General features: G+C 36.4%; 1 protein-coding gene across 9 annotated transcripts in view; it reads right to left on the bottom strand.

The window, feature by feature from the left end:
* Nucleotides 1-25,302, bottom strand: part of EYA3 (EYA transcriptional coactivator and phosphatase 3) — a 121,272-nt gene that overhangs the window by 59,436 nt on the left and 36,534 nt on the right. For 6 of the 9 annotated variants that reach the window (XM_082440323.1, XM_082440313.1, XM_082440314.1 and 3 more), the window contains one exon: nt 4,093-4,193. In XM_082440323.1, coding sequence (XP_082296449.1) covers nt 4,093-4,125 — 33 coding nt within the window. In that variant the 5' untranslated portion in view covers nt 4,126-4,193. Of the gene's footprint in view, nt 1-4,092; nt 4,194-4,287; nt 7,476-7,626; nt 7,709-18,242; nt 18,290-25,302 lie in introns of those variants that run through there. The other 3 variants (XM_082440324.1, XM_082440322.1, XM_082440325.1) reach the window with 3 other exon arrangements.

The raw sequence follows: 25,302 nt of genomic DNA, 5'->3' as shown, positions 1-25,302 counted from the left end.
CTGCTTATAAATGTGGAAATAAAATATTTTTAATTGATATGGTATCCTTTATAGTTTGAAGATTACTCTCCTTTATCGGTAAGACAAAAAGAAATTAGGGGTTGAGTGTAGTCGTTCTCTCTTCGCCACTTATTCCATCCTTTTATTCTCCAAGCCAAAACCACAAATTTTAGGGTCCTTTTCATTGCTCTCAATCAAGAATATTTCCCAAGCTTCACTCCTTTTCCATGTTTTAGCCTAGAGTACACTGTGGTTGTAATCATGTACCACCTCTTTTGTCTACAGTATTACTAATTTCTTTTTAATATTTAAATACAAAAGGCACATATGCTCATATTTTTAGAAACCCAAACCATACAGATATGTATAAAATAAAATACAAAAGACCTTATTCTGCCCCCAAACCTCCATGATTTCAGTATTAAGTTTCGTGTATATTCTTCTAAAATTTTTCCTATGTATATATGTCCTTTTAAAACTTGAGCTCAAAGAGCACCCTGATAGCTATAAAGGAGTTTTTTAAGTGCTTCCAGGTTGCCAGGAACAGTGTTAATTTATACCTCCTATCCTAAAACCGAGTTTGGTTAGTGCCCCCTTTCACTCTACAAAAGAGTTCTAGTTTGGACAATAATATGAGCCGCTTCAGAGTAGCTGAGAAAGATGAAGACTAGGGTAAAAAGATGGAGTGATTTCAAAGTAAGTGATGAGCATAGAGAGAACCATTTCTGACTGCAGAGGACTGAGGACTGACTGGCAACAGGGGAAAGTGAAAGAGAACCTGAGGCTAGGATTTATGTTGTACTGTGAACAATGACTGGAACAATCTCGAGATAGAGCTAGCAAGTAGTACAGAAACAAGAAAGGGATAACTCAATAAGGAAGAGACAATGTGATTAAAATAACTCCAACAGTAATGCTCATCAGCAGCATCTCTCTTTATACACAAGTAAACAGCAGGGTTAAAAATCTTGGCTTTATTCAAGATATGGAAACAACCTAAATGTCCATCGACATATGAGCGGATAAAGAAGGTATGGGGTGTGGGTGTGTGTGTTTGTGTGTGTGTGTATATATAATGGAATACTACTCAGCCATAAAAAAAGAATGAAATAATGCCATGTGCAGCAACATGGATGGACCTAGAGATACCACACTAAGTGAAGTCAGTTAGAAAAGAAAGACAAATGCCATATGATATCACTTATATGTGGAATCTAAAACACGATGCAACTGAACTTATCTATGAAACAGAAACAGACTCAGACATAGAGAACAGACTTGTGGCTGCCAATGGGGAGGGGAGTTGGGGAGGGATGGATTGGGAGTCTGGGATCAGCAGATGCAAACTATTATATATACGTATAACTGAATCACTTTGCTGTATACCAGAAACTAACATAACGTTGTATATACCTCAATAAACTATATCTCAATAAAGTAATTTTTTTTTTAAATCATGGCCTTATCATCATCAACTTGGGACAGGACCATTCTTTCCACTCAAGTTTTAGATTTCTACTACAGCCTGTGAAAATTAGCTTTACTCAACATCTGACATTTACTCTTCTTATTCTAATTATTTTTAACAGTTAATAAATGCTCTATATTTTCTTAGATTCTATATTTGTCTGTTCGGCACCCACTAATCACAGGGCCAAACTAAGAGCCAAAGTTGCTTACATCTCCCCTGCAATCTAGAGCCTATATTCTGAACCATACTCTGAACTATATTCCCCTGCTGTAAATCAACCCAGCGCCAGATACCTAGTGATAGCTTCTATACCCCAAAACCCTCTGGAATTATTCAAACTAGCCAATCCTAAATAAACAATTACCCTATGTTACATTGCTTCACACCTTGCCTGTGGAAACCTCAATTAAGACTGTAGCCTATGCATTCTCTTAGAATTCCCCTATGCATCTCTGCCTCCTGAATGACACTGGTGCTTACCCCCGTGACCCTGTGTGGTCTGCTACATCTCTCATCTCTAAGAGAACTGTAACATGAAACTTTTTAAAAAAATAAATTTATTTATTTATTTGGCTGCGTTGCATCTTTGTTGTAGCCCACGCGCTTTCTCTAGTTGCAGAAAGCAGGGGCTACTCTTTGTTGCGGTGCGCGGGCTTCTTATTGTGGTGGCTTCTCTTGTAGCGGAGCACAGGCTCTAGGCTCCCAGGTTTCAGGAGTTGTAGCACACAGACTCAGCAGTTGTGGCACACGGGCTTAGTTGCTCCATGGCACGTGGGAGCTTCCCGGACCAGGGCTCGAACCTGTGTCCCCTGCATTGGCAGGCGGATTCTTAACCACTGTGCCACCAGGGAAGTCCAAACTTTTTTTTTTCTTCTTCTTTTTTTTCAATGGCACTGACCTCTTCATGTAGTCACTCAATCACCTTTATAAATTAAGACCCAGGTACAAATCAATTTAAAAAAAAAAAAAAGATGCCCCATGACAATCACCATTTATAGTCAGCAGAAAATTTGTGGGTTTAAAAAAAAAATTTTTTTTTAGTATTTAAAAAAAATTTTTTTTTTAAATTTTTTGGCCACATCACGTGGCTTGTGGGATCTCCGTTCCCAACCAGGGATTGAACCCAGGCCCCTGGCAGTGGAAGCACAGAGTCCTAACCACTGGACCACCAGGGAATTCCCAGAAAATTTGTTTTTAAAGCACTTTAATTTCTTACCTCTCTCTGAAGTAACAATCAGATTTTGCACATCATATTATAGATACTGAACAGAACAGCAAGCAAATGAAGCAGAGAGGAAAAAATGACTCACCAGCAGGTCAGCTTCACAATTCTCATTACCTTAAATAGGTAAGGAGTGACTAACAACAATACTCATTTCAACAGTATGTCAACACTTACATAAGTCTTTTGAAACTATGACTAGACCTTTGTCTTACTATATTAAAAACTCAATGACAGAATCTTCTTTGGTACATTTAGCGTCTCTAATTCAGCTATTTGTTCTTATAGTGTATATCTTAGATACACCGCTGAGGATGATTTTTAACCCTACCATTTCCCTGATTATTAATGTTCCACCAGGGATATGGGATGACATTTTAAATGTTTCAAAAGGTCCTTTTACCAACTGCTTATGTCTTCCTAGTTTTATACTTAAGTGAGGGGCTAAAAGACTAATAGCAAAAGAATCACCAGTATGCACGTCTCAACATAAAGTGAAATATTAAAAATATATCACTGATGTAAAGAATGCATCTAGAACATGAAAAACATACCCTATTATCTGCTTTCAAAATTCAAAGTTTTTTAGGTTGGATTTTCATAGGGAGGTAAACATGTACCACTCTATATTCTCTCAATATAAAATGCAAGAGGCTCATTCAGGAGAGCAAATTGAAGAGCAAACTGAATCAGTATTTATCTAATTTCAGAAAAAGAAGGTCAAGCCAAAAGGAAAAGATTCTTTAACACAAAAGTATCTTAAGAGAATGATTACTATTACCTTCCTTTTCTAAATGTTAAGGGTCAAAAAACACTTAGGAAAAAACAAAAACAAAAAAGAAGCCATGGCAAGGCAATAAATCTGTATCACTTGGGGACATTTAAAATGATTTTATTTATTTATTTATGTTAAATATTTAAAAGAAATTAAGAATTCAACCTATTCTCGAGGGTCTTATCTATTTTTAAGAATTAGCTAGTGGTCAAATTATACTTTCTTCAACTACTACTACTACTTTAAAAAAAATTAAGTCAGGGAAATTTAGGTAATGATAAAACTAGATTTTCTGGCAGAAATGGTATATACTGTTTGGTAAATAGATGTCCTCTTTTATTTTCTAAAAACTGTTAAGAGTAGCCATTGTTTTTTTTAAATGACATTTCTAAAGACAATATTTATTTTGTAATGCTGAATTTTCTAAGCAAGTCCTTGGCATTAAGTTAGCAAAACATGAATTTAGGAACACAGAACATTGTTTTCTTAGAAGGAAAGTATTAAGGAGTCCTTTCCTTAATTTTATTTCTGATTTAGAATCTGTAGTACAACTGAATACTATCTAAAATCTCTTAAGATTAGCTTTTCTACAATCAACTTTAAATTGTTAAAGGAAATACTTACTGGTTGCTCTGGTAAATCTTGCTCTTCTTCCATGAGGACCAATATTTCTTTATTACGCTTATGTGACTGGACTGCAAGTGTCTCTCAGCAGTCTTCACAGTCTGTTTAAAAAAGAGGGGGGATTCAAAGCTTTATGTACTCTTAAAGCATTATCATTGAGGCCATCAGAGAATAATTTTTAAAATATTTTGCTACCTCAGTCTTTCTACGTGAGCTCCAATCTCAAAATCTCAAATCTGCACGTGGTTTTTCAAAATGGACATGCTGCACCAAGTCAGGATAGGTTTACACAATGACTTTTATAATTCCTTGCAAAAGCCAACACGTGGAGCCACTTCTGCTGTACTTAAAACATGGTTACTATAGTGCCCAATGCATTAAACACTTTATAACAGCCATGTGCAATTAACTAAAACACAACTTTTTTTAGAATTAGGGTTACATTAAAAAATGATAAAAACTAGCTTAGCCAGTCAAGAAGTTATGATAACATCTAACCTGCTTTAATGGGGAACATTTACATAACTGTTAACACACACAATCACTTTAAATAGGGCAAATTGGAATATCAAATAAATACTTTCGCAACCAACTATCTGTATATATGTAATCAGCTTAAAGGAAAACTCAACTCTTCCGGATCTATTTTAATAATGCAAATAAATAAGTAAAGTGAAACACTGAATTTTAGAATTAAGGAAAATAATCATGTAGAGCTAGGACCCAATTTATCCTGAAATAACGAGCTCCACTACATGTATTGCCTAGTCAATTATTTAAGCAAAATCTTTACCTTCTCTGACCCTGCTCTTCCTGTCCTGGTTTTCAAACTAAAAAAGAAAAACAGGACTCTAAGCCCCACATTTACTGGTAAGAACACCTTATTGTGCCCTGCTGCCCAGTGAGACAGAAAGATGTTAGAAAACTAAATAATTATAAAAACTATAAACTCCATTCCTATTTAACAAAAATGAAAGTAGCACTTCTCCAAAACAGATGTGATTGTTTATACCTTTAATTAAGGTCACACCTGTTTTCACTTATTTTACCAACCACTGTAACCAACTTAACAGACAAAGCTAAAGCAAGTATACAATCTTATTGCAGAAGTAATGAATAAAAAGGGAAATGAAAAACTTCACTTGTACCAATTTACCACCACTCCACTAATACTGCTCTATTCTGGTGTAATACAACACACTTTATTTTACTTAGAGTCACACTCTAGAATGGGAAAAGGAGAGAAAACACGTGTAAGGGACACAATCAGACGCAAAACTGTCCAACTCTGACACAGCTTTCCTCCCTGCCCTGATCTAGAATATCAAAAGAAAAAAAAGTTTAAAGGTCAGAAGAACTTGATGCTCAATGCACTCACGTGTAACTCATACACAGAGCCTCAAAAGCTAAGTTTTCATACTACATGACGTAGATAACTAGTGCTGCAGAATTACAGCAGGCAATAACTAAAGCTCACAGGAGCTATCTTCCCTGCATTTGTTTTGCTCTACTCAGAAGAGCACAACCAATGTGACGTGAAACTGATTCACAATTGTGAAAGATGAACTGTTTTTATGTTTTACCAGCTTATATCTGTTTCACTTTTAAGATGAAATGTCTTGTCTTTATGGGATTTTAACAGTGTCAATGTACATAATGTATTTAATACATATATGATTTCATCCCCAAAATAAGAGCAAACTAGGGTCAAATCATTAGAGAAATGTAATGCCTTTAATACCTCATTTGTTAAATTTTTGTGTGACCAGATCTCATCTGAACAAAAAGTGATAATATCCCATGTTTTACTCAATTGAAAGCCATAACTGTAATGACTGCAATCTCTAATTAGTAGATTCTCAGCGAAGGAGAAGGAAGGGATATTCTTTCTCATGGAGGAAGGGTTATAAATCTACCCCTAAACAAGAGGAAGGTAAGAAAAATTGTGTTAAAAAAAAAAAAGAAAAAAAAGGTACTCTATAACATGTCCTTTAATTTAATTTTTGTTTTAAACACAGAAATGAATTTATTTTAAAAATATGAACAATGTTAAAGGAGAACAAGATTTTTTGATAGATCAAAAGGGGTCATGGGTTTTAAAAGGTACGAAACATTACTCTTAATAGTGGGGAAATAAATTCTCAAGCCATATAAAACAAAATGTTAAAATCTTGAATTTTGTTTTTTAGGAATATGGTAATATTACAGTGATTTTATAACAGAAAGGGAACAGCTTTCTATTTTTCTTGAGATAAATTCTGTAAGTTGAAAGGAAACCTTCCTTAAGGGAAAAGATTGGAAGACATTCCTTTCTACCTCTCCTATTTCTTCTTTGAAAATAAGCACCTTTTGTTGCTTCCATCTTAAAAATCACCTTTATCTTCTTCATTTTTCAATTTAGGGAAATAAAAGGGTCATAGATAATTTCTACATTTGGAAAAAAAAACCTTAAAAAAAAATCAAGTAATTAATCAATGACCACCAATAATTTTGATAATTTTAAAACAAAAAAAGCAACCTACAAAGGATGCACATGATTTATTGCAGAATTTCTGGGATTCTACTGGCAACATGTGATATATGTGAAGTTTGTAAACATACATTGTGGTACACTTGTATATAAAATATATTAATAATGACTATAAATTATGTAATTCCATCACAACATGCATCTAAAATACTACTTTCCATCAATATAGTATTCTTCCTTCCTTCCAGTATCTTGTAATGTCAAACACCTGAAATATACTAGATAAAAGAACGCAAGTATTTATCATGCTTCTAGCATTTACCAATGTGATAATAAAACTTTTAATATTAAGATCTTACACCATTTTCTACAAGTGGCACATGCTTACAATTGAAAGTCACATTTACTAACCACCAGATGAAAGTGTTGTATAACACAGACAAGGTGCTCCAGTACTGGATAATAAAAAAAAGTACAGAATTACCATACAAACCTTAGTTTTCTCACTTCCGTGTACTGGTTCTAGAGTTTGTGTATTTTGGTATTTTCTTACCATTAATATAACCTGACACTGAGATTGGCTCAAGATGGTGGAATAGAAGGACATGCACGTACTCCCTCTTGCGAGAGCACCACAATCACAACTAACTGCTGAACAATCATCAACAGGAAGACACTGGAACTCACCAGAAAAGATACCCCACATCCAAAGATAAAGGAGAAGCCGTAATGAGACCTCAAGAGGGGCGCAATCACAATAAAATCAAATCCCATAACTGCTGGGTGGGTGACTCACAGACTGGAGGACACTTATACCACAGAAGTCCACCCACTGGAGTGAAGGTTCTGAGCCCCACGTCAGGCTTCCCAACCTGGGTGTCTGGCACCAGGAGGAGGAATTCCCACAGAATCAGACTTTGAAGGCTAGCGGGATCTCATTGCAAAATTTCGACAGGACTGGGAGAAACAGAGACTCCATTCTTGGAGGGCACACACAAAGTAGTGTGTGCATCAGGACCCAGGGGAAGGAGCAGTGACCCCATAGGAGACTGAACCAGACCTACCTGCTAGTGTTGTAGGGTCTCCTGCAGAGGCGGGGGGTGGCTGTGGCTCACCGCGGGGACAAGGAAACTGGCAGCAGAAGTTCTGGGAAGTACTCCTTGGTGTGAGCCCTCCCGAGTCTGCCATTAGCCCCAGCAAAGGGCCTACAGGCTCCAGTGCTGGGTCGGCTCAGGCCAAACAACCAACAGTGAGGGAACTCAGCCCAACCCAACAGCAAACAAGCAGATTAAAGTTTTACTGAGCTCTGCCCACCAGAGCAACACCCAGCTCTGCCCATCACCAGTCTCTCACATCAGGAAACTTGCAAAAGCCTCTTAGATAGCCTCATCCACCAGAGAGCAGACAGCAGAAGCAAGAAGAACTACAATCCTGCAGCCTGTGGAACGAAAACTACACTCACAGAAAGATAGACAAGATGAAAAGGCAGAGGACCATGTACCAGATGAAGGAACAAGATAAAACCCCAGAAAAACAACTAAATGAAGTGGAGATAGGCAACCTTCCAGAAAAAGAATTCAGAATAATGATAGTGAAGATGATCCAGGACCTCGGGAAAAGAATGGAGGCAAAGATCGAGAAGACGCAAGAAATGTTTAACAAAGACCTAGAAGAATTAAAGAACAAACAAACAGAGATGAACAATACAATAATTGAAATGAAAAATACACTAGAAGGAATCAATAGCAGAATAATTGAGGCAGAAGAACAGATAAGTGACCTGGAAGACAGAATGGTGGAATTCACTGCAGCAGAACAAAATAAAGAAAAAAGAATGAAAAGAAATGAAGACAGCCTAAGAGACCCCTGGGACAACATTAAATGCAACAACATTTGCATTATAGGGGTCCCAGAAGAAGAGAGGGAGAAAGGACCCGAGAAAATATTTGAAGAGATTATAGTCAAAAACTTCCCTAACATGGGAAAGGAAATAGCCACCCAAGTCCAGGAAGCACCGAGAGTCCCACGCAGGATAAACCCAAGGAGAAACACGCCGAGACACATAGTAATCAAATTGGCAAAAATTAAAGACAAAGAAAAATTATTGAAAGCAATAAGGGAAAAATGACAACTAACATGCAAGGGAACTCCCATAAGGTTAACAGCTGATTTCTCAGAGGAAACTCTACACGCCAGAAGGGAGTGGCATGACATATTAAAGTGATGAAAGGGAAGAACCTACAACCAAGATTACTCTACCCAGCAAGGAGCTCATTCAGATTCGATGGAGAAATCAAAAGCTTTACAGACAAGCAAAAGCTAAGAGAATTCAGCACCACCAAACCAGCTCTACAACAAATGCTAAAGAAATTTCTCTAAGTGGGAAACACAAGAGAAGAAAAGGACCTACAAAAAACAAACCCAAAACAATTAAGAAAATAGTACTAGGAAATACATATCAATAATTTCCTTAAATGTGAATGGATTAAATGCTCCAACCAAAAGACACAGGCTTGCTGAATGGATACAAAAACAAGACCCATATATACGCTGTCTACAAGAGACCCACTTCAGACCTAGGGACACATATAGACCGAAAGTGAGGGGATGGAAAAAGATATTCCATGCAAATGGAAATCAAAAGAAAGCTGGAGTAGCAATACTCATATCACATAAAATAGACTTTAAAATAAAGAATGTTACAAGACACAAGGAAGGACACTACATAATGATCAAGGGATCAATCCAGGAAGAAGATATAACAATTATAAATATATATGTACCCAACATCAGAGCACCTCAATACATAAGGCAACTGCTAACAGCTATAAAAGAGGAAATCGACAGTAACACAATAATAGTGGGGAACGTTAACACCTCACTTACACCAATGGACAGATCATCCAAAATGAAAATAAATAAGGAAACAGAAGCTTTAAATGACACAATAGACCAGATAGATTTAATTGACATTTATAGGACATTCCATCCAAAAACAGCAGATTACACTTTCTTCTCAAGTGCGCACGGAATATCCTCCAGGATAGATCACATCTTGGGTCACAAATCAAGCCTCAGTAAATTTAAGAAAATTGAAATCATATCAAGAATCTTTTCTGACCATAACACTGTGAGATTAGATATCAATTACAGGGAAAAAAAGGTAAAAAACACAAACACATGGAGGCTAAACGATACATTATTAAATAACCAAGAGATCACTGAAGAAATCAAAGAGGAAATTAAAAAATATCTAGAGACAAATGACAATGAAAACACGATGAACCAAAACCAATGGGATGCAGCAAAAGCAGTTCTAAGAGGGAAGTTTATAGCAATACAATCCTTCCTCAAGAAACAACAAACATCTCAAATAAACAATTTAACCTTACACCTAATGGAACTAGAGAAAGAAGAACAAACAAAATCCAAAGTTAGCAGAAGGAAAGAAATCATAAAGATCAGAGCAGAAATAAATGAAATAGAAACAAAGAAAACAATAGCAAAAATCAATAAAACTAAAAGCTGGTTCTTTGAGAAGATACACAAAATTGATAAACCATTAGCCAGACTCATCAAGAAAAAGAGGGAGAGGACTCAAATCAATAAAATTAGAAATGAAAAAGGAGAAGTTACAACAGACACCGCAGAAATACAAAGCATCCTAAGAGACTACTACAAGCAACTCTATGCCAATACAATGGACAACCTGGAAGAAATGCACAAATTCTTAGAAAGGTATAACCTTCCAAGACTGAACCAGGAAGAAATAGAAAATATGAACAGACTGATCACAAGTAATGAAATTGAAACTGTGATTAAAAATCTTCCAACAAGCAAATGTCCAGGACCAGAGGGCTTCACAGATGAATACTATCAAACATTCAGAGATGAGCTAGCACCGAACTTTCTCAAACTCTTCCAAAAAACTGCAGAGGAAGGAACACTCCCAAACTCATTCTGTGAGGCCAATACATCATCCTGATACCAAAACCAGACAAAGATACTATAAAAAAAGAAAATTACAGACCAATATCACTGATGAATATAGATGCAAAAATCCTCAACAAAATACTAGCAAACAGTCCAAGAACACAGTAAAAGGATCATACACCGTGATCAAGTGGGATTTATCCCAGGGATGCAAGGATCCTTCAATATACGCAAATCAATCAATGTGATACACCATATTAACAAATTAAGGAATAAAAACCATATGATCATCTCAACAGATGCAGAAAAAGCTTTTCACAAAATTCAACACACATTTATGATAGAAACTCTCCAGAAAGTGGGCATAGAGGGAACCTACCTCAACATAATAAAGGCCATATACAACAAACCCGCAGCAAACATCATTCTCAATGGTGAAAAACTGAAAGCATTTCCTCTAAGATCAGGAACAAGACAAGGATGTCCACTCTCGCTACTATTATTCAACATAGCTTTGGAAGTCCTAGCCATGGCCCTCAGAGAAGAAAAAGAAATAAAAGGAATAGAAATTGGAAAAGAAGTAGTAAAACTGTCACTGTTTGCAGATGACATGATACTATACATAAAGAATCCTAAAGATGCCACCAGAAACGTACTAGAACTCATCAATGAATTTGGTAAAGTTGCAAGATACAAAATTAATGCACAGAAATCTCTTGCATTCCTATACACTAACAATGAAAGATCAGAAAGAGAAATCAAGGTAACAATCCCATTCACCACTGCAACAAAAAGAATAAAATACCTAAGAATAAACCTACCTAAGGAGGTAAAAGACCTGTACTCAGAAAACTGTAAGACACTGATGAAAGAAATCAAGGATGACAGAAACAAGATGGAGAGATATACCGTGTTCTTGGATTGGAAGAATCAATATTGTGAAAATGACTATACTACCCAAAGCAATCTACAGATTCAATGCAATCCCTATCAAACTACCAATGGCATTTTTTACAGAACTAGAACAAAAAGATCTTAAAATTTGTATGGAGACACAAAAGACCCCAAATAGCGAAAGCAATCTTGAGGGGAAAAAATGGAGCTGGAGGAATCAGACTCCCTGAATTCAGAGTACACTACAAAGCTACAGTAATCAAGACAATATGGTACTGGCACAAAAACAGAAATATAGATCAATGGAACAGGATAGAAAGCCCAGAGATAAACCCACACACCTATGGTCAACTAATCTATGACAAAGGAGGCAAGGATATACAATGGAGAAAAGACAGTCTCTTCAATAAGTGGTGCTGGGAAAACCACTGGGACAACTACATGTAAAAGAATGAAATTAGAACACTCCCTAACACCATACACAAAAATAAACTCAAAATGGATTCGAGACCTAAATGTAAGACCGGACACTATAAAACTCTTAGAGGAAAACATAGGAAGAACACTCTTTGACATAAATCACAGCAAGATCTTTTTTGATCCACCTCCTAGAGTAACGGAAATAAAAACAAAAATAAACAAATGGGACCTAATGAAATTTAAAAGCTTTTGCACAGCAACAGAAACTATAAACAGGATGAAAAGACAACCCTCAGAATGGGAGAAAATATTTGCAAATGAATCAATGGACAAAGGATTAATCTCCAAAATATATAAACAGCTCCTGCAGCTCAATATTAAAAAAACAAACAACTCAATCCAAAAATGGGCAAAGACCTAAACAGACATTTCTCCAAAGAAGACATACAGATGGCCAAGAGGCACATGTAAAGCTGCTCAACATCACTAATTATTAGAGAAATACAAATCAAAACTACAATGAGGTATCACCTCACACCAGTCAGTATGGCCATCATCAAAAAATCTACAAACAGTAAATGCTGGAGAGGGTGTGGAGAAAAGGGAACCCTCTTGCACTCTTGGTGGGAATGTAAATTGATACAGCCACTATGGAGAACAGTATGGAGGTTCCTTAAAAAACTAAAAATAGAATTACCATATGACCCAGCAATCCCACTATTGGGCATATACCCAGAGAAAACCATAATTCAAAAAGAGTTATGCACCACAATGTTCATTGCAGCACTATTTACAATAGCCAGGACATGGAAGCAACCTAAGTGTCCATCGACAGATGAATAGATAAAGAAGATGTGGTACATATATACAATGGAACATTACTCAGACATAAAAAGGAACGAAATTGGGTCATTTGTAAAGACGTGGATGGATCTAGAGACTGTCATACAGAGTGAAGTAAGTCAGAAAGAGAAAAACAAATATCATATCTTAACGCATATATGTAGAATCTAGAAAAATGGTACAGATGAACCGGTTTGCAAGGCAGAAATAGAGACACAGATGTAGAGAACAAACATATGGACACCAAGGGGGAAAGCGGGGTGGGGTGAGGGGGGCAGTGGTGGTGGGATGAATTAGGAGATTGGGATTGACATATATACACTAATATGTATACAATAGATAACTAATAAGAAGAACCTGCTGTATAAAATAAAATAAAATTCAAAAAAATATATATATAACCCGACATTATTCTACATTCAATGAGCTTCATCTTTTGAAATATCCAATAATATAATGGCTTGACATCGAAGTGGAAAGTGGATACTTAATGTAGTGCAAATGAATATAATTTTAACTTAGTCAAGCAGCCAATGAAATAACATAACATACTCTGAGTTAACTTTTTTGTTTTAAGCACCTTCAAGGCATTTGGATAGTAATGTTTTTTCATAATTTTCTAATTTCAATTCTTACTGTTGGCTTCTAAATACAGCTGTTTTACCACCTTTTTTGGAGAGAGTTTATCAGTATCCACATGCCTTCACGGGCAGAAATCTGGGAAAACCTGTAACTGAGAACAGAAATAGTATTTCCTAAGACTTCACATTTCCCTACCTGCAAATACTAACAATGAAAAAATAGGAATTTTGATTTGTTTGAAAAGGTCACATAATTTTAAACATTGTGATTGTACACGCCCATAAAGCAGGATTCTTTTGTAATATGACAGTCATAATTTTTATTTTTAATACTTAAAAATTAGAAGGGAAATAACTAGCAACAAATATTTTATTTCAAAATTCTCATTAGATTCCTACCTCAAAATTTCTGTTTTGTACCAACTTCAACATACTATTTACCCTGTAATTATAAATGGCCACAAGCAAGAACTTAGATTACTTCAATATGTTATTATAGCTCTTAAGTATAGGAAGGGGAAATACATATATACTGTGTATATACATATTTATATTTTAAAACACAGAATAAAGGTCAAATTGTTTTCAGTGAAAACAAAGTATTCATCACTCTTAATTAGAACATCACGAGAAGTGTCAAAATAGAGCAGAACAGTCTCATTATAGGTCCTAGAAGGGGAATTTGCATATGGCAAAGTGTGCACAGAGATATTCAGGGGTTAACTGAATATCTTTTATACAGCTGTAAGTAGAAAACAGGTAACTCATAAATTTGACCATTGACTACACTATATTTTAGAAGTCTATTTACTACCCCTTCCAAAGCCTTATATATATTTTTAGAGCACACCACAGAAAAGGGTACAGAAGTTTCCCTGGGGAAAATGAACAGCATGTTTCCCAAAATTAAATATATCTCAACAATAGTTATAAACAAAAGTAGCCTGAAGAAGGTATCAAAAAAGTGGTATATCATCACTTATGATTTTTATTAATATGTGGATTACTTTAGGATATAAAAGAAGTAGGCAATTAGCAAATGTTTACCATGGTGTCCTCAAATATAATTATATGTATGCCTTGAAGAATAAAAACAAAGAGCAAAATACCCTCTTCTAGGTGGCTTGAAGAAAACTACTTCAAGTATTATTATTCAACAATAACTGATCTCTTCTAAAGAGGATCTATTAATTAATTCAGAAACAAGTGTCCTAACACCCAAAGTACCAAACATAAAGCCTAAAGATATCTCTTCAAAATAAATTCTATTTTATAAACTAGGAGGCCTCATAAAGCATAATCGGAAAAGATGTCAGGAAAATGGTTTCAAAAACATAAGAAAACATTTCTATGGTCTCTTGCAGAACAGTACTTAGTAGTCTCAGTGGGGATGATACTAAATACGAATTTGGGCTTCACAATCTATAGAACACTTACAGTAGGTTTCAAACAAGAAGTAAACAAAGGTTTATTCCAATGCCTACAAATTTCTTACGGAAAATTAGGCAAAAATAATAATGAACATCTTGGAGGAGAATAACAGAGGCAATTAAGGAAGATCTGCCCTACACCAGTCTTTAAAATCAATTACAGTGGGGAGGATAAGAGACCTATCATTTACTGAGCATATAAAATCCACCAAGTATTTTTACATTCGTTGCCTTACTTAATTTTATCTCCACAACCATTTTAAAACACAACTGGTACCATCCTCATACTATGGACAGGGCAAATGGGATTCAGAGATTTAAACAATCTGCCTGAGAATAATAGCAATCATGTTTTCAGACTAAAGTAGAAATATATCAAATAAAGACAATAGAGGAGAGTGCTGATGGCTGTGCAACATTGTGAATGTACTTAATGCTACTGAATGGTATACCAAAAAATGGTTAAAACTGTTAATTCTGTTATGTATACTTACCACAATAAAAAAAAAAAAAACTACAAAAAGACCCCTGAGACTACAAAGACCAAAATAATGACCCAATCCAAAAAGTGTTCATAAGTAGAGAAAATCATTATTTAAAAAAATATTGTCAGGGGAATTCCCTGGTGGTGCAGTGGTTAAGAATCCGCCTGCCAATGCAGGGGACACGGGTTGGATCCCTGGTCCGGGAAGATCCCACATGCCGCGAAGCAACTAAACCCATGTGCCACGACTACTGAGCCCATGCGCCACAACTACTGAAGCCTGAAAGCCCTAGAGCCCACACGCCGCAACTACTGAAGCCCGTGCGCCTAGAGCCTGTGCCCTGCAACAAAAGAAACCACTGCAATGAGAAGCCCACTCGCTGCAACAAAGAGTAGCCCCCACTCGCCGCAACTAGAGAAAGCTCGCGCACAGCAATGAAGACCCAACACAGCCAAAAATAAATAAAATTTTTTAAAAATTGTCAGAAAAACTGAATATCAATGTGGAGAAAAACATATCCACACCATACACTATGAGTAATTCTAAATATATGAAAAACCAATAAGCTTTCAAATGATTTTGGAGAAAACAGAAGAGCATATTTATTGCATCTGTGGGAAAGAGATAAAATTTTGGGCAATGAAGGAAAGCACAAGCAACAAATTGACAGATCTGGTTATGTAAAACATACTTTCATGCAGTGAAAAAATAACAAATCCAAGATTAAAAGGATATAACAAATGGAAGCAATGCCTGAAATAATTATGACAGATAAAGCTTAATGTCTACAATATAAACCCAACCAGGGCTTCCTTGGTGGTGCAGTGGTTAAGAATCTGTCTGCCAATGCAGGGGACACAGGTTCGAGCCCTGGTCCAGGAAGATCCCACATGCCGCGGAGAGCAACTAAGCCCATGAGCCACAACTACTGAGCCCGTGTGCTGCAACTACCGAAGCCCATGAGCCTAGAGCCCGTGCTCCGCAACAAGAGAAGCCACTGCAATGAAAAGCCCACACACCACAATGAAGGGTAGCCCCCGCTCGCCGCAACTAGAGAAAACATGCGTGCAACAACGAAGACCCAACACAGCCAAAAATAAATGAATAAAATAAAAATAAATTTTAAAAATAAAAAATAAAAGAAATAAACCCAACCAGTTCAACATTTACTGCTCATCTGTTACGCGGCAAATGATGACTAACATGCACATCCATCAAAGGATACAAACAGTTTAAGTAACAACCAAGATCAAATCAGCACTCTGGAAAAAAGATTCTCACTACTAACTGAATAAATTTTAATATTTTTAAGATACCACTTCACACTTATTAAATTACCAAAAATAAATCTAAACAATAAAACCTAAAGTTATGCAGGCCATAAGAAGAAAAGAAATATTCAGGCACTGCTGTAAAATTGTATGTATCTTCAGACTGTTCTCTGGTTAGAGTATAAAAGAGGTCATAAAATTGCCCATGGCCTGAATAATTTTTCTTGGATTTTCCCCTCAAAATTAAATAGAGGGGTAAAAAGCTAACTCTATTTTAAAAATTGAGTAAGTTTCTTGTTCACAGTAATGAAAAATTAGAAACAACCAACATGTGGAGAATGATTTATCTAAGCTGTAATTCTACATTCTATATTAAATGAAACTGCAACCTATTTCAACACCAGCTCATTTAAAAGATGAAAAAAAAGTAAGATTTTACATTAATTATAGAATAATAATAATACCTTAAATAGTTTAATAAAAATCAAAAGCAGGGCTTCCCTGTTGGTGCAGCGGTTAAGAATCCGCCTTCCAATGCAGGGGACACGGGTTCGAGCCCTGGTCCAGGAAGATCCCACATACCGCGGAGCAACTAGGCCCGTGCACCACAACTACTGAGCCTGAGCTGTAGAGCCCACGAGCCACAACTACAGAACCCGCATGCCTAGAGCCCGTGCTCCGCAACAAGAGAAGCCACCACAATGAGAAGCCCGCACACCACAACAGAGTAGGCCCCGCTCGCCACAACTAGAGAAAGCCCACGCGCAGCAATGAAGACCCAACGCAGCCAAAAATATAGATAGACAGATAGAGAGACAGATAGATAGAATTGAGCACACGACCCTCCCTTTTAAAATTACATCCCTAATATTAACTTAAGCTATTTATTCCTTTTCTTTCATTAAATCTCTAACTATTCTGTGACATCAGTTTCACCTCATGGTCATACTCTTAAAAGTTTTAAAATGTTTTAAATTTATAAACTCAAAACTTCTTTTTCACTGTTGTTAACTGGTACTTTAAGGACTGTCTAAAAATCCTAAAAAGATTCTTTTTTTAAGCTACTTTTTAATTTCTTGTACAATCTAGCAAAAATAACAATTTGATTTCTCTTTATAGCCATAAGTCTTTAATTTACAAGACACAAACTTCGATCTATTGTTAATGAAACAGGTAATTTTAATTATACGGGATATAAAAATAAATTATTTTACCATTTCTAGTCAGAGATGAGTATCATGGTTTTGGAAAAACAAAAGATCTCCTAACCTACCAAAACCTCAAAGTTATTAGTGAAAGAGCTCCCTGCTTCATTATTACTTAATAATTAAGAATTCTTCAAAACTACTTCTCTGACCCCTACTGTGTTCTGTAAATCTGGCAGTTAACAATTCTGTCAAAACTACTAATTTTCCTTTGGTCCTAAGATTCCTGTGGAATCTTGATCGTAAATTCCACAATGGCAGAGACCACCTTCTTTTTAGTATCTGAGAGCACATAGCAGGCAATCAATAAATATTTGTTCACCAAGTACAATTTCTAGGCTCTTGATTCCTCTAAATATCTACTTAAAACCAGTTCATTAAGAACCTTCAATATATTTAGAGGCACAAAAAATTCAAATCTTCACTTTTCTCATTTCTCACCAGGAATGCCTAAGTCTTTAATTCTTTACAAGGTTTATTAACTGATTTGAAGAACATCATTTTGAAGTCTGTGTTAAGTGAAAAGTTCCCTTCAAATAAAAGAAAGGACTGATATGCTTTAAATCAAATCTTAATATAACATACATAACAAGGGATCACAACACACGCACTACTTACTTAGAGGTGAGGAGTTAGGAGACCTTAAGCTTCTGTCCCTTAATAGGCTGAGAAAGGAAGGAGGGAAGGAAGGAAGGAAAAGAGAGAGGGAGGGAGGGAGGGTGGGGAGAGAGAGAGATCAAGTATGAAATCACCTTCCCCAAACACAAATATACACAGCTATCATGAAACATTTCTGGCCAAAGATGGGTCCACATCTTAATCCCCAGAACCCATAAATGTTACCTTATTTGGAATAAAGAGTCTTTGCAGATGTATTTAAGGATTCTGAGATGAGGAGATTATCCCGGATTATCTGGGTAGGCCATAAATGCCATCTTAAGAGAAAGGCAGAGAGAAATTTAACACCCACACACATACACTGAGGAGAAGGCAATATAAATATGGAGGCAGAGACTGGAGTGATATGGCCAAAGAATGCCAGCAGCCACTAGAAGCTGGAATAGGCAAGGAACGGATTCTACCCCTAGAGCCTATGGAGGGAGTGCAAACCTGCCAACACCATGATTTCAGACCTCCGGCCTCCAGAACTATGAGAGGATAAATTTCTGTTGTTTTAAGCCTCCAAATTTGTGGCAATTTATTATGGCACCCACAGGAAACTAATACTATTTGTAAAGAAGTTTATTTTGTTTTTCATTCGTTTTTTCTATTACCTCTCAGCTTGGGTTTGTTGGCCATCTGGCCACTGAATGAAACACATAAGCTGAAAACAAAGGTAGGAAATGAAGAAAAGTGTGTAAATAAGACAACAAAACATGATTATACATACAGCTGCAAAAATGCTTCCAAACATTAAGAATAAAAAGCTTTCCAAATAATTGGACAGTTTGCCTAACAGAACTGTCACATTACACAATTAGCATTTTCCTGCTTTCACTCTGGGTCAAATCCTGAATTTATAGTTGAAATTTCCAGGTAACATAGTAAAACTGGTGGTCCCAGGTGTTTCATGGATCTTGAGACACCTTAGTGATCCATCTAATGCCTTGAGAACAAACAAGTATTGTATCTGTAAGATAGCATTTAAAATCAGCATACAATCACTGTACTGGACTATTTGATGTGTTCTGCTTGGGGAAAAAAAAATACTGCTAGAGCTAAACCTGAAAGATATACAAGTCCTCCTTTCCAGTTGGTCTTCAATAACATTCTTAGGCACACTATATCTCAAGATTGAAGCTCCTATTTTTCTATTTTGACTGACTGAAGTTCCTATTTTGTATTTCTTTCATGAAGTCATTTTGTGATATCTATAGAGTAGTATGATTCTTCATAAAAGCATTTACTAAACATTTAATTTAAAATTTTGTAACACTGTGCTAAGCACTGTATTAAGAACATTAATAAACAGATTATAGAATGATACTGGATAATCAGAAATTTCTGTCATTAGAAAAACATGACTTTTCTAACTAAGCAAATACTTCTTTTTGGAGGGGGCATATACTTCTTTCTTTGGAGCTTCCTTTTTTGTTTTTCTTGAATACAGCCCAAGAATTCTTTCTCAACATAGAATATTCATAGAATATCTGAAACCAGAAGAAAAACACTAAAATAAAATAGAGGGTAGAATATGCCAGGTGTTTAAGACATATTCTGAAAATCATAATTAGTGTGTTTTGGCTGCTTTCAAAAATTTATGTCAGTGTTGAAAATGCCATTTAACTAAACACTAAAATGTATATATCAGACAGAGTAAAAATATAGAGGCTTCATTAATTTAACCAATAAAAGCTGTTAATGCTAACTTAAAGCAACAAAGTAAACAAGAAGAGTAAATTTTAGGAACTTACTCTTTTTCTTGATAAAGACTCTTAATTGAAACAATTTTCCCAGAGGCTCTTATTTTCTGGTTGGTCTAAAATGAAGGGATCAAATCTACAGAGGCCAGCAATCTCAAACTCTGGAATCTCCTCTGAATGCAACTCAAAAAGGACGATACACAAATTAAACTTAATCACTAAATGAAAAGTATACGCTTTCCAAACGAACTTCAGGGTAATGTTATCAAAGTTTAAAAAAAAATGATATTTTAATTTAAATTGCATTAAACACATAAATTAATTTAGGGGGAAATGATGAGTTTACAATATTGTGTTCTCCTATCGAATAGCACAGTATGTATTTCCAGTTACTTAATCTTTTTCTTAAAATGTTTCTTAGCAGATCCTCTACGTTTCTTTATGTTGGCATTTTATCTTTTTGTTTGTTATATTTTTCATTTCTAAAGAAGTTGTTTTTTATATATAGGATAGTTGTTGATATTGGTACATTAATTTTGTAAACTCCCACGTTACCAAAGTCTCTTATTGTTTCTAACAATGAGAATAGTTAAGCTGGTTGATTCTTGAGTTTCACGTATATATTTTCCCCAGCTGCATAAAAATAGCTCCTCTTTCCCCAATATTAACTTCTTTATTTCTTCTTCTAACCTAATGATATTGGCTTACACCTCCACTATAATATTAAGTAACAGTGCTAATTGTTGGGCATCCTTTTCTTGTTCCTCACATTAATAAAAATACATCTAGCATACCACTACTAAGCATGACATTGGTCAAGTGCTTTTTTGGCATCCAAAAAAATGAACATCTGGTTTTTCTCTCGACTATTAATATAGCATATTACTAGATCTCCTAATATTGAACCACATATGCATTTGGTTCAGAGATGAAACTCTGGCATTGTAGAATATTATTTTAATGTACTGTTGAATCTGTTTTCTAGTACTGAATTTATGATGTTCAATAACTGCCTCTAATTTTTTTAAATGAACACCCTAAGAGGGGAAAGGCTATTTGTACAGGGTGAGCTCCAGTCAGGTCAAATATAGTCTTGAGAATGAGGTCTTTCAAGGAACCACCAGACAGGTCAAATAATGACAATTTTCTGGGAACAGGGCTGTGAAGGAGCTCCAATCTTGTTCTGCCCCTTCCAGTGGCTTCCAGGTTGCTAGTTTTCACCATGACTGGGGGCTGTTGGTGTCCAAGGCTACTATGGAGCTGGAGAGAGAAGAATGGGAACAATGCAAGATAAAATGCTATACAAAGTTCACTGTTTTTGCTGAGATTCAGCCATTTTTCTTGAATAAATGTTCAGATTGCTGCAAGCCTGTAGTTAATTTTCAGAGTCCTGAAAGAGTTGATTCTATTTTTGCCAGTATTCTCACTGCTTTTATGAAGGAGAATTTTCAGAGGTTCTTACTCTGCCATTATTGTTGACATCCTTTGCATTTCAATTCAGCTCAATCTTTGTACTTATTAATTTGCTATTCACACTTTCTGATTCTTAAAATTTCAATATTTACATTTATTTCCTTTTTCATTTCCTCTGAAATTACTAATGATGTTTATCTTTAAAATCTCCTTCAGTTTATACTATTCACTATCTTCTTTAGTGTTGGAAGCATTTCGTACCTCTCTTTCATAGAATTAATTTTTCTTAAATGGCCGATAAGTCTAGGTTAGTAGTTCATATTTGTAGTTAGGGATTTCTTTTCTTTTCTTTTTTAAAATAAATTTATTTATTTATTTATTTTTGGCTGCGTTGGTTCTTCATTGCTGCATGCAGGCTCTCTCTAGTGGCGGCGAGTGGGGGCTACTCTTCGTTGCAGTGTGCAGGGTTCTCATTGCAGTGCCTTCTCTTGTTGCAAAGCATGGGCTCAAGGCATGCAGCCTTCAGTAGCTGTAGCACGTGGGCTTCAGTAGTTGTGGCACACGGGCTCTAGAGCGCAGGCTCAGTAGTTGTGGTGCACAGGCTTAGTTGCTCTACGGCATGTGGGATCTTCCTGGACCAGGGCTCGAACCCATGTCCCCTGCATTGGCAGGTGGATTCTTAACCACTGCACCACCAGGGAAGCCCCAGGAATTTCAACTAAACAGTGTATCCTCAGAGTGGGTGAGAATCTTTGTTCATATATTATTATATGCAGGTTCTAGTTATATACATCCACTTCTAGTAACTATGGAAGAGGGATGAAATATGCAGTTAGGCGGTGTCTGCAGGTCACTTGCTTTCTGGATATGAATTCCTTCCTCTTCTGAACATCACATAAATTACTAGGGATATACCTAGTATCCCATGCCAGGACTCTAACTTTAGAGAGTAGCTATCATAGCTTTATCTGGGGGAGAAACACTTTGTTAGTTAGTTACTCACTTTGCTTTTTGCTTCTGCTGCTTTTGGGTGGAAGTCTATAGTTGCTTCATGCTGTGCTTGCTTCTTTCTCTAACCACAAAATTCATTCATTCACTTACAAAATATTTATTGAGTGTCTACTACGTGTCAGGCACTAGTTTAGATACTGGGAATTCAGTGATGAACACAAAGTCCCCAGCCTCAAGGAACTTATATTCCAACAGGAAGATAAACAAATATATAAGGTAATATAATTTCACAAAGTAATAATACTTCTCTTTTTAGATCTTTTTTCTTGATGTGGACCACTTTTAAAGTCTTTTATTGAGTTTGCTGCAATATTGTTTCTGTTTTATGTTTTGGTTTTTTGGCTGCAAGGCACGTGGGATCTTAGCTCCCTGACCAGGGATTGAACCTACACTCCCTGAATTGGAAGGCAAAGTCTCAACCACTGAACCACCAGGGAAGTCCCCAAAGTAATAATACTTTGGAAAATAAAACAAAGGAAGGAGTCCCTCTCATCAGGAAGTTCACGCAAGACTCTCAGATAGCCTCATCCACAAGAGGCCAGACAGCAGAAGCAAGAAGAACTACAATTCTGCAGCCTGTGGAAGGAAAACCACATTCACAGAAAGACAGACAAAATGAAAAGGCAGACGACCATGTACTGGATGAAGGAACAAGATAAAACCTCAAAAAAACAACTAAATAAAGTGCAGATAGGCAACCTTCCAGAATAAGAATTCAGAATAATGACAGTGAAGATGATCCAGGACCTCGGAAAAAGAATGGAGGCAAAGATCGAGAAGAGGCAAGAAACGTTTAACAAAGACCTAGAAGAATTAAAGAACAAACACCTAGAAGGATTAAAGAACAAACAGAGACAAACAATATAATAACTGAAATGAAAAATACACTAGAAGGAATCAATAGCAGAATAACTGAGGCAGAAGAACGGATAAGTGACCTGGAAGACAGAATGGTGGAATTCACTGCAGCAGAACAAAATAAAGAAAAAAGAATGAAAAGAAATGAAGACAGCCTAAGAGACCTCTGGCACAACATTAAACGCAACAACATTCGCACTATAGGGGTCCCAGAAGGAGGAGAGAGAGAAAGGACCTGAGAAAATATTTGAAGAGATTACATTCGAAAACTTCCCTAACATGGGAAAGGAAATAGCCACCCAAGTGCAGGAAGCGCAGAGAGTCCCATGCAGGATAAACCCAAGGAGAAACACGCCGATGCACACAGTAATCAAATTAACAAAAATTAAAGACAAAAAAAATTATTGAAAGCAGCAAGGGAAAAACAACAAATAACATACAAAGGAACTCCAATAAGGTTAACAGCTGATTTCTCAGCAGAAACTCTACAAGCCAGAAGGGAGTGGCAGGATATATTTAAACTGATGAAAGGGAGGAACCTAAAACCAAGATTACTCTGCCCTGCAAGGATCTCATTCAGATTCGACAGAGAAATCAAAAGCTTTACAGACAAGCAAAAGCTAAGAAAATTCAGCACCACCAAACCAGCTCTACAACAAATGATAAAGGAACTTCTCTAAGTGGGAAACACAAGAGAAGAAAAGGACATTACAAAAACAAACCCAAAACAATTAAGAAAATGGTACTAGGAACATACATATCGATAATTACCTTAAAAGTGAATGGATTAGGGGCTTCCCTGGTGGGACAGTGGTTGAGAATCCGCCTGCCAGTGCAGGGGACACGGGTTCGATCCCTGGTCCGGGCGATCCCACATGCCGCGGAGCAACTAAGACCGTGCGCCACAACTACTGAGCCTGCGCTCTAGACCCCCCGAGCCAAAACTACTGAGCCCGCATGCCACAACTACTGAAGCCCGCGTGCCTAGAGCCCATGCTCCACAACAAGAGAAGCCACCACAATGAGAAGCCCGCGCACCGCAACGAAGAGTAGCCCCCGCTCGCCGCAACTAGAGAAAGCCCGCACACAGCAACGAATACCCAACGCAGCCAAAAGTTAAAAAAAAAAAAAAAAAAAAAAGTGAATGGATTAAATGCTCCAACCAAAAGACACAGGCTTGCTGAATGGATACAAAAACAAGATCCATCTATACGCTGTCTACAAGAGACCCACTTCAGACCTAGGGACACATCCAGACTGAAAGTGAGGGGATGGAAAAAGATATGCCATGCACATGGAAATCAAAAGAAAGCTGGAGTAGCAATACTCATATCCGATAAAATCGACTTTAAAATAAAGAATGTTACAAGAGACAAGGAAGGACACTACATAATGATCAAGGGATCAATCCAAGAATAAGATATGACAATTATAAATACATATGCACCCAACAAAGGAGCACCTCAACTCATAAGGCAACTGCTAACAGCTATAAAAGAGGAAATCGACAGTAACACAATAATAGTGGGGGACTTTAACACCTCACTTACACCAATGGACAGATCATCCAGACAGAAAATTAATAAGGAAACACAAGCTTTAAATGACACAATAAACCAGATAGTTATAACTGATATTTATAGGACATTCCATCCAAAAACAGCAGATTACACTTTCTTCTCAAGTGCACATAGAACATTCTCCAGGATAGATCACATCTTGCATCACAAATCAAGCCTCAGTAAATTTAAGAAAATTGAAATCATATCAAGCAACTTTTCCGACCACAACGCTATGAGATTAGAAATCAATTATAGGGGAAAAAACGTAAAAAACACAAACACATGGAAGCTAAACCACACGTTATTAAATAACCAAGAGATCACTGAAGAAATCAAAGAGGAAATCAAAAAATACCTAGAGACAAATTACAACGAAAACACAACAATCCATAACCTATGGGATGCAGCAAAAGCAGTTCTAAAGGGGAAGTTTATACCAATACAAGCCTACATCAAGAAACAAGAAAAATC

Source organism: Balaenoptera physalus (assembly GCF_965194825.1).
Source record: "Balaenoptera physalus genome assembly, chromosome: 1".
Lineage (NCBI taxonomy): Eukaryota > Metazoa > Chordata > Mammalia > Artiodactyla > Balaenopteridae > Balaenoptera > Balaenoptera physalus.
The sequence above is the reverse complement of the archived record's forward strand: the minus strand, read 5'-3'. Positions and strand labels throughout refer to the sequence as shown.